General features: G+C 46.9%; 1 protein-coding gene across 1 annotated transcript; it reads right to left on the bottom strand.

Annotated features, from left to right (window-relative positions):
• Positions 1 to 6,232: 6,232 nt before the first annotated feature.
• On the bottom strand, positions 6,233 to 7,935 carry LOC135914069 (very long chain fatty acid elongase AAEL008004-like). The gene has a single exon (XM_065446800.1). It carries the CDS (start codon positions 7,116 to 7,118, stop codon positions 6,273 to 6,275), a length of 846 nt encoding a protein of 281 aa, XP_065302872.1. The 5' UTR covers positions 7,119 to 7,935; the 3' UTR covers positions 6,233 to 6,272.
• Positions 7,936 to 12,403: the final 4,468 nt, after the last annotated feature.

Raw genomic sequence — 12,403 nt, 5'->3', positions numbered from 1 at the left:
TTGTCGTGCGTAATAAGTGTTCCGGTTTTCATTACTGTTGCAGTTAGTGTCGTCGTCTTGGACAGGCTGTATACTACATGCGCTGTAGAAAAGAAAAAAGAGCCAGATATCCATTTGGTGGTCTTTTCTTAATAGATAATGCACATATTATTCAAATAATTTAGTGGAAACTGCACTTGTTCTACCCTAATCAACACACCTAACAAATCGTAACATGTTTTAGTTGACAAGTAACCTCATCAATACACCCCATTCATGTTCATTCTACTGAATGTATTGGCAAATAATGTATTCATCTCGGAGTATAAGAAAAGAGGACAAAGTCGTCGACGGTAAAGACGACGAAGTGGCAACAGCCTCTCGGGGTTCTGTGCTGCTGTATATATACGAATCGTGTAAATGCATCGTGTAAATAGTTTATACCCGTGACAATATTATGGTGGAGGTAATTTTAGGTCGGCAAAGGGCAAGTAAGAGGAGTGTTTACCTGCTTAACCTGTGCAGTAGCCACCGGGACACGAAGCAGAGTTTCAAATCTCTCTTCACCAAGGCAGCCAATAAGGCAATAAGGCACCAAGGCAGCCTAGTAAGGGGGAGAGACAATGGCAGCAGGCACTAGACTTGAATTTACCTCTGATTACAGACCCTTCGTATTCCACCAGATGTGGCACGCGTCGACATGCAGAGATTCGACACCTGATCTCACTTTTGTTTGGGAGGTGGTGGATTCGTCCTGGTCCAATTCTAATATAGATTTTGGTAGCGATCATTACATACTTATGATTACTTTGATAGTGGCTAATAAAAAGGAGCGCATATTCAGGATGGTTGGCTGGGATGCATTTAGGAAACGAACAGCGCCGAGAATCAAAGACGAGGGAAGTGAGTTGACCTTGGAACAGCGGACTAGTGAGTTTAAAAGTGAGGCTGAGGCGACTACTAAGGATTTCAAGACCGATACTGACACAGAGCAAATGGATAGTCGCCTGGTTCATTTGTTGGAAGCGAAGCAGTCAATGTTATCAAGATGGAAGGGTCAGAGGTTGAATAGAAGGCTTAGAAAGAATATAGCAATGGTTAATCGGGAAATTGAAGACCATTGACGGGTACTGTGCAAGCAGCAATATGATGAAGTATCCAATTCTATTGATGGTCACATTAAGAGGGAAGGCGCCGGGAGTTTGCTCAGACATTTACTAGATGAGACAAACGCTAAATCTAATCAGATGGCTGTGATAAGTAAGCTGGTCCATCAGGCGTGTCGGGACTCCACGGAGCAGGAGTTGCTGAAGGATATGGCTGACAGATACCTTCCGTTGGAGACCTGGCATGATACACCTGACGTAATTTTGGAATATAGTGGGAATGAGAATACAGTTATGGAGGACGAAGCTACTGAAAGCGCTATAATGGTGGTGCTGCAGAATCTTAATTGTCGATCAACATCAGGGCCGGATGGCATTACGAATAAAATGTTACGGAATTTAGACGAGGCGTCCATTGAGTTCCTTACGCGGCGCGGGACATCGACAGCCGATTAAAGGTAGGCTCTTTCCCGGAAGAGTGGAAACTTGCAACTACTGTTCTGATACAAAAACAGAGGAAGGCCCATAACGCTTGAAAATCTCAAACCCATTTTTCTGACATCGTGTTTGGGGGAAAGTCGCTGACCATGTCATTTCAAATAGGCTCACGCGTTATGTACAGTTATACTTTTATAGACTGAAGTCTATAGAATGTCTATAAGCAAATGTCCACAGACTATTTATCGACAATTGTGCATAGACATTCCATGGTTTCTACTTTTGTAGACTGAGGTCTATAAAATGTATAGACATTTTATAAGTTTATAAGTTACATTTATAAGTTGCAGCTTAATTGTCCGCTTATTTTCTGTCTGTAAGTTTAGAGATTCAGTGTTCAGATTCAGTGCAAGCACAGCGCAATGACATGAGTTTCTTCTGCCTGCAAGCACGGAGCTAGGTCCACTAGCGCGGCGTCTGGTTACCAAAGCCGAAAACAAAGAAGCACAAGCTAATTAAATGACAAAGTATAGAAAACGAACGCACGTGCGATTCAACAGCACGCTGCGTGGTGAAGCAGCGACAGAATTTTGTTCCTCCTGTTGGCAAAAGCTGCTCCAATTAACTTTTCTGAGCTATGCCAATGCCTCCTTTTCCCTTTATATTTTGTATTTTGCAGTACAAATTAAAATCAATTTTCGTAAACATCGAGCTATCTTCTCAGAAGCTTTTCATTATCTCTCGTTCTGGAACAAATTTAGAGCAAAATGTACGCCCAAACAACCCACTAGGTTCCCGATTCCTATTGCAGAATATATTTTAGCTGCTAAAATGCTTAGAAACTTCGAAGTGCGTTAATATAACAGAAGAGTCCTTTGACGTAAAGAAGGAGCCGTGCTAATAGGTTAAATAGCAACTCCTCAAACATTTTTTGATATGGAAGCTAGGGTTGCCCTTGAGGACGTGGTGGGGGGAAATAATGCAGAAACAAATATTATTATTTTTTAGGAAGGGGGAGAGGGTAACGACGGGACACTAGTCGCAGTAAGGACACGGGGGACTGAGATGAAGATTAGATACTACACCGTTACGTGCGAGTGATCTCCTTCGCTCATTTTGTTGCGCCTATAATACCGAAAATAAAAGGACCCTTAAGTTGCTTCCGGCGTTGCTACAGATTTACTGCTTCCGTCGTACACCAGCAAAGCGCAGTGGGAGAACACCATAGAACCAGGGTGAAATCAGCAGCTAAGCGAGAAGGTTCGTTTTGGCCGCGTCGTCAACCAGATGGCGGATGGCGCTTTGCGAAAATACGATAGATCGCGCATAACACTTAGAATGTTCCCTATTGCTAGGATAATTCCGCCCAAAGTTAGCAACATCCTCCCTCCCTCCCTCCCTCCCTCCCTCCCTCCCTCCCTCCTCCTGCAGGTTTCGCGCAATTTTTAAGACTACAAGAAACGTGATCTTGCGCTGGTCCTCCTGATCATGCGCAGTACAAAGTTGTAGCTAACGTTAGGAAATCATTCTCGTTCGTCGTTATTTCATATAGCTAAAAAAGAAAAAAAAGAAAAAAAGACACCTCTTTGAGGCTACGTTCCACTCATAACGATCATTCAGGCCCAGCCTGAATACTGTTTTATATATGGTCTATGAATAATTTCTATAAAACATTTTAACGAAATATTGGAAATATCTGTTTTTCAGTTACAGATGTTCTAATCCTGCCGCACACAGCCGTGCGATATCGCATGCGATAGCAGCAGAAGCTTGATGTGGGCGAGTTGGTTTTGCATACTTGAAGAAAAGAGCTCTACGAAGACGCGGACTAAAAGAGGAACTAAAAGAGTCCGTCGTACATGTTCCTCTTTTAGTCCGGGTCTTCGTAGCGCTCTTTTCTTCAAGGATGCGATAGACAAGTGCAGCAAAATCTGTTTTCTGGCTTGCAGCGTGAAGCGATTAAAGAGATACATTATCAAAAGCAAATGGTGAAAGTTTCCTCGAACTTTAGCTTCTAAAGGCGCACGTATACTTTATTGGAACAGAAGGGGGAAAAAGAGAAATGCTAATTTTCTATGAAAGGAAAACACGGATCTCTTAACCTGTGCTAAGCAACTTGTCTGGCACCCCACGTGCCATGAGGTTGGATTGAGAAGCGGGATGTTCGGTTTGAAAATGTGCCCAAAAAGCGAACGATAGAAACGTTCGTATCTGATAAAAAAAAATGGCTGTGGCTTAGGTAAGGTTAAGCCCAGGATGCGAAGCATACTAGCCTTTATTTTAGTTGTTGAACCACTGTTTAGCCTGGTGAACTGCTGTTGCTTGGCTATATTTGGTTCGGCTAGACGAAGAAACAACTCATGCATTACTTCTTCGCCTTCAAGAGTGGAACGCGACAGCGTTCCCGTCGACCCGCCAAGGGGTGTAAGACAATGGGCTACAGGGCAGCGACTACGCGTCCCGCATTGGACGCGGTGAGCGTCGAGCAAAGCAGCGTTCGGCGCGGCAACGAAATGTGCGCCTGAGCAAGAGACGCACGCCTTAGAAACAGCGCGTTTCTAAGGCAACACCGCATTCACTAGAGGCGCTTTTGTACCGCTTTGAAGCGTTGTATTGGCGATAAGAGAATTTTAGCACAAGCGCAGCCGCACAAGTTCTGCGGTTGTTTTCAACATATTGTGAGTGTGCCTTTTGATTATTTGTGAATGTGTAATTTTTATCCGGGCCAACGACCGGCAATAAAGAAAAAAAAAAAAAAAAAAAACTCGTGGCTCAGTGGTAGCGTCTCCGTCCCACACTCCGGAGACCCTGGTTCGATTCCCACCCAGCCCGTCTTGCAAGAGTTGAGCCAAAGCCACTTCTCCTCTGTCGTGACGTCACGGTGTCACGTGATTTCATGGTCACCGCCGCGCCTGAGGAGCTGGGTTGAGCCCTCGTAATATGCTTCGCATAAAAAATCTATCTACTTGTGGGACCCCCCGATTGTGGCTAGTTCGGCGCGTCACCTTTTCTTTTTCTGGTGCGAGGTCTAACGCAGAAAAACAACCAATTATGATCGGAGTCCGTTGCCAGCGTCGATCGTCTGCAAAGCATGGACATTTCGAACGTTAACGCAGCGTGCCCTGTGTTTCCCACCCGCTGAGAAGCAGCGAGGCGTTGCAAACGATACAAGGTGCCCCAAGTAACTTTAGCCAAACTTTACAAAATGTGCAAACACCCCGTAGCTGGGCAGAACTAAGGTAATTAATGTTGCTGCACGTGCCTTGAAGATACTCAAATTATTTTTCATTGCATTCTGCCTAATTACATAATTCGTCTTAACAAGTCCTCTTTAAAACGTTATAATTAGACGAAAATTCACTATGAGAAAATTGTGAAGCAACATGAAAACCTCCCGCTACAGGTTTCTGTTGCACAATACGTGCTACGTAGAAGTGTTTTTCAAAGCGTGAAAGAAGCCCGCGAATACACGCAAAGTGCCTCGAGCGGCCACTCGTGCGGTAATTTTGCGAGCATTCGCGGGCTTCTTTCACGCTCTGAAAAACACTTTTATGTACAGTAGCGGAGCAGATCAAACGCAATAAAAAAGTAATCATTTTTTCCCCTCTGTTCGACACCCTGCTTCCGCCATGTTTATTTCGGCGCTACTGTTTGATTATTACAATGTAAATGCGCAATCTGATCACGACCCCAGAACGGCTTAACACAGACATAGGCGCTTCAGTTTTGTTCATACGCTGAACCTAATTCGGTCTTATCATTATAATTATACTGACGATCATTCTATCATCGATAGTAAGCTTTAGTGTCAGGATACAGATAAATATGTTACTCGATAATATCGATTAGTCAATAAGGAACGTTGAAGGAATGAAGGATAGCTAACTAGTAAGGATAACTGCACGCTTCTCACGCCTCGGTTAGCAGTGAATTAGCTCGTCTTAGGGCAATCTTATGAGTGCCTCGGGAAATGGTGCGACATCAGTTTAATTAGGCAGCCGTGACAGCTACAATAACTTTGCAGTTCCTGTTCAGCGCAAGCGTGGAATCTCCTGCATGCGTTTCCCACCCGCTGAGACGCAGCGAGACGGCGCAGCGAAAAACATAGATTCTTCAGTAAGACTTCGTCCCCCGTTCAGCGATCTCGGCGGTAAACAGGCATGGAAACCTTGAGGGGCATCGATAGTGTAGTGTGACAGCTTTCGAGGAGCACGGAACGTTCAGCATCAGAAGCACGACCTGTAAAGCACTCACCTAGCTACGTCGTGGCGCTTAGCATTCATGCGACAACAGCGCCGCCATATATATTGACTCTAGTGACTCTATTGACTCTAGTGTGTATATATATATATATATATATATATATATATATATATATATATATATATATATATATATATATATATATATATATATATATATATATATATATATATATATATATATATTCTCTCAAGATCTCCTGCAACGGTGAAATCCCACGCTGTCACTATTATGAGATTAAACCTGAAAGACTCAAATCTAAAGAAATGAATATATGTGGCGTAGCATCATTTTTCGGGAATATTCCACTCCCCCACCCGTAGCATATAGGTATTCCCAAAGCCAGAAAACTCTTTTGCAACCACGCAGCTGCAAGCGCCAGAGGAAAAAGAAATCACTTTTGGAACAAGCATTGTAAAATACATATATTCTCTGAGAGGGAACAAGAAACAAAAAAGGTCGTTTTTTTTTTATCTGAGAGTGAATTCATTGAACCTTGGTCGTCGAGGCGTTATGTGACGCTGCCATTTTTTTCCTGTCGTTGTAGTTCTTCAAGTAAAAGTTGAGAAACATGAAGAGAAAGAAGAGTCCCTGGGGCAGGCCGATGTACACGTGCGCCAGTGGGTATCCGCACTCAAAGAACAGCGGCACCAACCCGTGCGCGATCAGCACAGCGAACTGGAACAGCTGCAGCTGGGTGAGGTACCTCTTCCACCAGAGGTGCTTGCGGACCGCGGGACCCAGCAAGGAGAGGAAGTAGTACGAGTACATCACCACGTGCACGAAGCTGTTGAAGATCAGGGTCAAGGCGATGTGCCCGTCGGCTCCGTACGCGAGCCCGTACCAGCCGTTGAAGACCACCAAGACGTGGTGGACAACGTGCAGCACGGAAATGTGTGAGTCCTTTTTGCGCAGCACGAAGAACGCCGTGTCCAGAAAGTCCGCGACCCTCACCCACTCGTACCACCAGCAGTGCGCGAGGAAGCTCATGGTCATCTCGTCGCGCGCGTCGTAGTCGATGCCCTGGCACACGAAGCTGTAGCCGCCGCCCAAGTAGCTCCTCGTCAGGTAGGCCACCATAAAGTACCAGTTGAGCACCACCATGGCGGCATTGTAGATCATAATCACCGGCTTGAGGTTCTCGTACGGCTTGCGGCCCTGCATGAAGCGGGGCCCGGCCACCTTGACGACGTAGACGTAGGCGCAGAGCAGGCCCACGATGAACTGCTTGTTGCCCACCAGGGCCCAGCCCTCCGTGCGGGGGTCCCGCCGCAGGAACACTGTCGCCACCGTCGAATCCAAGGCGACGGCCGCTGTGCCCGAGTTCTCCATCGCGTCTTCGGCGTTCGTGAGCCCGTTCTGCGACCGAACTGGACCCTCCGCTGCCCAGGAAGACTGTGACCTTGATTCGCAAGGGAGCCCCAGTGCCCTTCCTCTGTCTATCTGTCTGTCTGTCTCACCCTCACACTCCTACCTGTTTTCTTTTCGGCCGGGCCAAGGCGAGGCGCCCGTGGAGATGCCGGGTGAGGGCGAGCTTGGCTGGAAAGGGCGCGAACGAGGTATTATCTCCCACCACGCGTGCCTTGGGAGCCCTCGTTCGTCTGGACAGCTCTGACCACGCTTTCTTAAATTACACATGAGAGCTTCATCCTAACGCGCATCGATGCTATCCAAACACGACACGCGATATTGGGGAACTACGCGAATTACGTACGCGCTGTCTTTCTCATCCCTCCCCCTCCCTCGCCTTCTCTCTTTTCTTCCTTTGTGTTCGGCGCGGCCGCGTACGGACCGAGATGCGCCAGGCACGCTTGTCCTCCTCGCGCCGTTTCTTAATGTCGCCACGGGAGAGGGAAGCGGACACTCAAGCAGGTACGCGGAAAAGAAAAGACTCAATCCGGCGGCGCGGTAACGACCGCTAGCCGTGCTCCCCAGTGACGCAACGGCCGGAGGTTGTTGCCCGGAGCCACCGTTGACCGAGCGGGCTGGCGGCGCGTGAGACAGCACGGCACTGCGCGCCCGTTAATCGTGCTGCGAACTCGCGGCGCACCGGTGCCTTCTCTCCATTCACGGCGCTTTGCTGCAACTTAAAGGACCGCCAGCCAGTAGTTTTCATTTTCTTTTTTTCGGAATATATAAACAAAGTTTGCTGCCGTTCTATCACTTTGTTTCTTTGTTGTTGTTTCTTTGTCTGTGTATAGGCGTGCCAATATTCAAGTTTTCAAACATCAATCGACTGCTTTTGTTTCGATTCTATCAATATATTCGATTCGAGGAGTGTAGGGGTGTACGCTCCACATCATCGATTATTCGATTGTGACCGAATATACGGCGCTACAGCGATTGTATGGATGTGCCTGCTGTAGAAAAGGGCCGTCCTTGTGCAGCTCACCTGCCGCATACATAGAGTGCCCGTTATGAGCCAAACCATATTGAAGCGCTTTTTTTTCTTTCTTTTTTGCGGCCTACAAGCTCTACAGTCCAATGGACTTGCAAATGGCGTTGTGTGTGCTGATGTAGAAAAAAAAATGGATCACATCTTTCTCGCTACCTGCTGCATTTATTCATCATCACTATGTTTATTTTTGTGCTCAATGAAGCGGGAAAATATTCGGCATCCTATTTTACTCTCAAAACCTACATTTCTTTCTAATATTCGTATTCTATTTGAAAGCTGTACTATGCAACACCCCCTAGTTTTCTTACTACTTCCCCTGTTCGTCCCCTTCCACGTTTCTTTTTTTTTTCTTTCTTTTTCTCTCTCACGTGAGAGAAGAGAGAGGAGCGATAAGAGAAAGGGCAAAAACGGTTAACCAGGCAAAGCCCGGTTGGCTACTCTCAGCTGGTGAAGGGGGAGGGAATGATGAGAAGAGAGAGAGGAGAAAGGTTCACAGTTTGCACGCACACACATGCGCAAGCGTTCATCGTTTAGTCAGTCACATGCGGTGCACACCAGGGGTGCGATCGGAGATGGTTGTTCGGCGCGTTCGTTCGGTTACCGGCGCGCGCGATTGGCCTACTCCGCGCCGACGTCGCCAGCCGCGGGGCGCCACCCCGTTTTTGGTGACGTCAAAATGACGACACGCTCCTGTCAATCATCCGCCCACCGAGCATTTCGTCCGAACGCGACGGGAGTTGAGAAGTTTGGAGCGATCATACGGCTTCGCATGGCGCGTCTGGTGGATTGGATTGGATCCAACAGGCGGCCTTTGCGGCTGCAGAATGGCACGTTTGCGAAACGCGTTTGAAGAAATGACAGAAAGTGAATTCCGGCGTCGTTTTTCTTTCTCGAAACAAATAATTTGCTGGTTGCACAGAGTGAGCCACTGGGATGTTGTCGCTGCCTCTTGAAAAGTGCGCCACTCTTCCCGTCGTTTTTTTTTTTCTTTTTCCTTCTCGCTGTGCGCGACACCACCTAGGGACGACGCAAAGAACGTTGTACTTATAAATTGCAGTAGTCACACGTACTACTATTTGAAAACGTGTTTGGGCTTGAGAAGAAAAATACATTTTTTTAGATAAAGATTTAATTCATTTGGAAGACGAGAAACATTTGGTTTTGTAGTATACTGCTTGCAAGCAGACGACAAACGACGGAAGTAAACTTCCGGGGAGGTCACCGCTTCCTGATTGGCTGCTCTCTCCGCCCCGCTGTCACGAATTTTGCATACTGCAACTTTGTGACGTTGCAGCAACTGAACAGAAAGCGCAGCGAACAAAATATCTCCGATCGTGCCACAGCTGGCGGACCACAGAAAGCGCGACAGCGCTTCCGTGGCCTTGTATGTTGCAGATGCACAAAGCCACGTACGGTACCAGGGTCTTTAGTTTTGTAAAAGGGCCTGTCATCTAGTTTTCCTAAAGCCATCCGAAAGGCATGACTGATTTTCTTTGTCTGACATGGGCAGCCACAAAACTGGTGTTTTAGAGTTTCTTCTTTCGCTTACACAGACAAATCGTTATTGTAAGCCGACGTTTCAGAAAGAACGCTAAAAAGCATTTCAGGATCACTAACGATAAGTATAACGTGACGGTCCTCTGCCACGCCTGATCAAACCTCGTTAAGGCAACTCCGGAAAATTGGACAGCGCCTACTCGTAATTCAACTTACTATTGGTCCCACCTTTAAGGCGAAGGCTTTTTTTTTTTTTGCAAGCCCACTCGGCCTCTGCTGAGCGTGTCTGCTCCTGTCTTGCGGAATAACCATGTGCGTCAGGTCACGCAGCGCGTGCGAGAGCGCGTGCGCACGGGAGCTCGTGCCACTTTTCATCATCATCATCATCATCATCATCATCATCATCATCATTTATTGTCCCTTAAAGGCCCCTGTCGGGGTATTACATAAGGGGGGAGGGTGTACAAGGTAGAAAAGAACAAAGGTCAAAAACAGAACAATCAACACAGGGACATAAAAAGAAGCAAGGAACGTAATAGTTAACACGGTGCTTGCCAATATTGCCTTGAAGCCACAAGCGCCACACATGTCGGCGAAAGGTTAGGGCAGCAGGGCAAGTACACAATGGTTACAGGGAAGAAGAAAAAAAAACAACAACACAGGACAAGGGATAAAATTTCATGAACACAAAACAGAGCAAGAAGAAACATGTCAACCCAGATGATTTAACAGCATCGCCTTAAACCTTGTCGCGTCGTGCTCATTAGTTATTGAATCGGGCAGCAGGTTCCATTCTTCAATTGCGGTCGGAAAGAAGGACTTGTTAAAATCATTAGTGGAGCCATGAAGTCGTTGGACGCTATTAGAATTCGCGCCATCATTACGTGCCATCAATTCGCGCCATCATCATTACATCGCGCCATCATTAGGTCACAGGAGTAGGAACGAAACGGGCGAACTGACAGTCAACTTTACCACTGCTCTTTCGCGTCGCACTATTCTTTGCGCACACCTCGCCTGACAAAACATCAAACATTGCCTTTCGTCATCGCGACATCATCGCGCCGGGGTCTCACGGCGTCCATTCGAGTGAACTGCTCCTTGCATTTCGACATGACCTGCCAACGGTGCAAAGCATAAAACAGAAACACATTGCACGGGATTACAAGTTGCGTAGGACGTGAAATGCATCGCATTTAATTGACCGCTGCACAAAAGCTCTGCTTCGCATAGATTCGATCTGCATAATTTTTCTTTCATCCAAAAACACTAGCAGATAGACCAAAATCAATAGACGTTCAGAACGTTTATCACTGTACTGATGATGGGGAAGCAAAAAAATTAAGACTGCAAATTGGAGTTGTTGGATTGGATCCACGGTGACGAATAAAACTCAGTGGTAAAACAAAGGGCGAAGTGTCGTACACTTCTTTCTTCGCTCCTTGTCTGAGCGCCGAGTTTCAATGTATGTTACCATGGAGCAAAATATGTTTGTACGCGTGGAATATTTTTTTGAGTGAAGTGCAAGTGAGTACTAGCGCGAAGTCTTTAGGTATCTAGTAAGAACCTGCTGAGCATAACTCTTAAACTTGCTTGTCCACCCTATATACCCGATAGGTAAAGCACATATAATACTTTCAGTGCGGAGTCTCGAATGCCGTGCGGTACTCTGTGTGACCTGACACTGTATTTTGTAGTGATTCATTTAATTTTCAACTCTTTTCATCTTTCTTCAGTAGCTATGACTGGCCGCCGCGATAGCTATGGCAGTCTCCTGCTGAGCGCGAGGTTATGGGTACGACTCCCTATCACGGCGATCGCACTTCTATGGAAGTGAATTATGCAAAGAGCGCCCGTGTACTTCGATTTAAGTTCGGAGTAAATAACTTCGGGCGGTCGAAGTTAATTCAGAACGCCCCACTATGGCGCCTCTCATAGCCCCACTGCTGCTTTGGGCCGTTAAACTCCAGGATCCGGTCAATCCAGCAAACAACCTCTGACGGAGCCGTTATAGCCGAGATCGATCACTTAGCACGACCGATTTTAAGGAAACGTGAATTGAATATTGAATGGATCGGTCACAAAAATACAGCGTCGGTCGTTCCTGCGCATTGGGCCACAGGCTATTCGGACCACAATCGGCGATGCTGCCTTCATCCGCACGCTCATCCCTCAAAATCCCCCCTCCACAAACAAACACACAGGCTCTCTCTCTCTCTCTCTCTCTCTCTCTCCGTCCGTCCGTCCGTCCGTCCGTCCGTCCGTCCGTCCGTCCGTCTGTCTGTCTGTCTGTCTGTCTGTCTGTCTGTCTGTCTGTCTGTCTGTCTGTCTGTCTCCTATGGCTGCTTGGTTGAGTATTGCCATATCACTGCAGAGTATTGCAGTATCACATCATTATCATCATCAGCATCATCATGTCCCTGAACCGCGATCAAAGTCAGCGAAGAAACCTGAAGCTGCGGCTTTTATTTTCAGCCTGCAGCACATATGCTTACGATGTACACCGTTTGGCACAAACACCAGTACCGCGATATTTCGAGTCATGAAAGAAGCCCCGACCACCGCTGCTACAAATTATCAACTTTCCTTGTTAGCCTTTTGAACTGCATTTTCGCGGTCTCCACATGTGGAGGCCGGTGGCATCAGCATTATTGGCACCTTAGTCTGGGTTATAAGTGTCGGTATGGTTGCCGTCGGCTGCAGCATATAAATCATTCTGCGC

Source organism: Dermacentor albipictus, chromosome 3 (genome assembly GCF_038994185.2).
Source record: "Dermacentor albipictus isolate Rhodes 1998 colony chromosome 3, USDA_Dalb.pri_finalv2, whole genome shotgun sequence".
NCBI lineage: Eukaryota > Metazoa > Arthropoda > Arachnida > Ixodida > Ixodidae > Dermacentor > Dermacentor albipictus.
This window is presented reverse-complemented; position numbering and strand designations above follow the sequence as displayed.

What these genes read in the sequence shown, in the direction of transcription:
- LOC135914069 (XM_065446800.1), bottom strand. Translation starts at nt 7,118, where the DNA reads ATGGAGAACTCGGGCACAGCGGCCGTCGCCTTGGATTCGACGGTGGCG.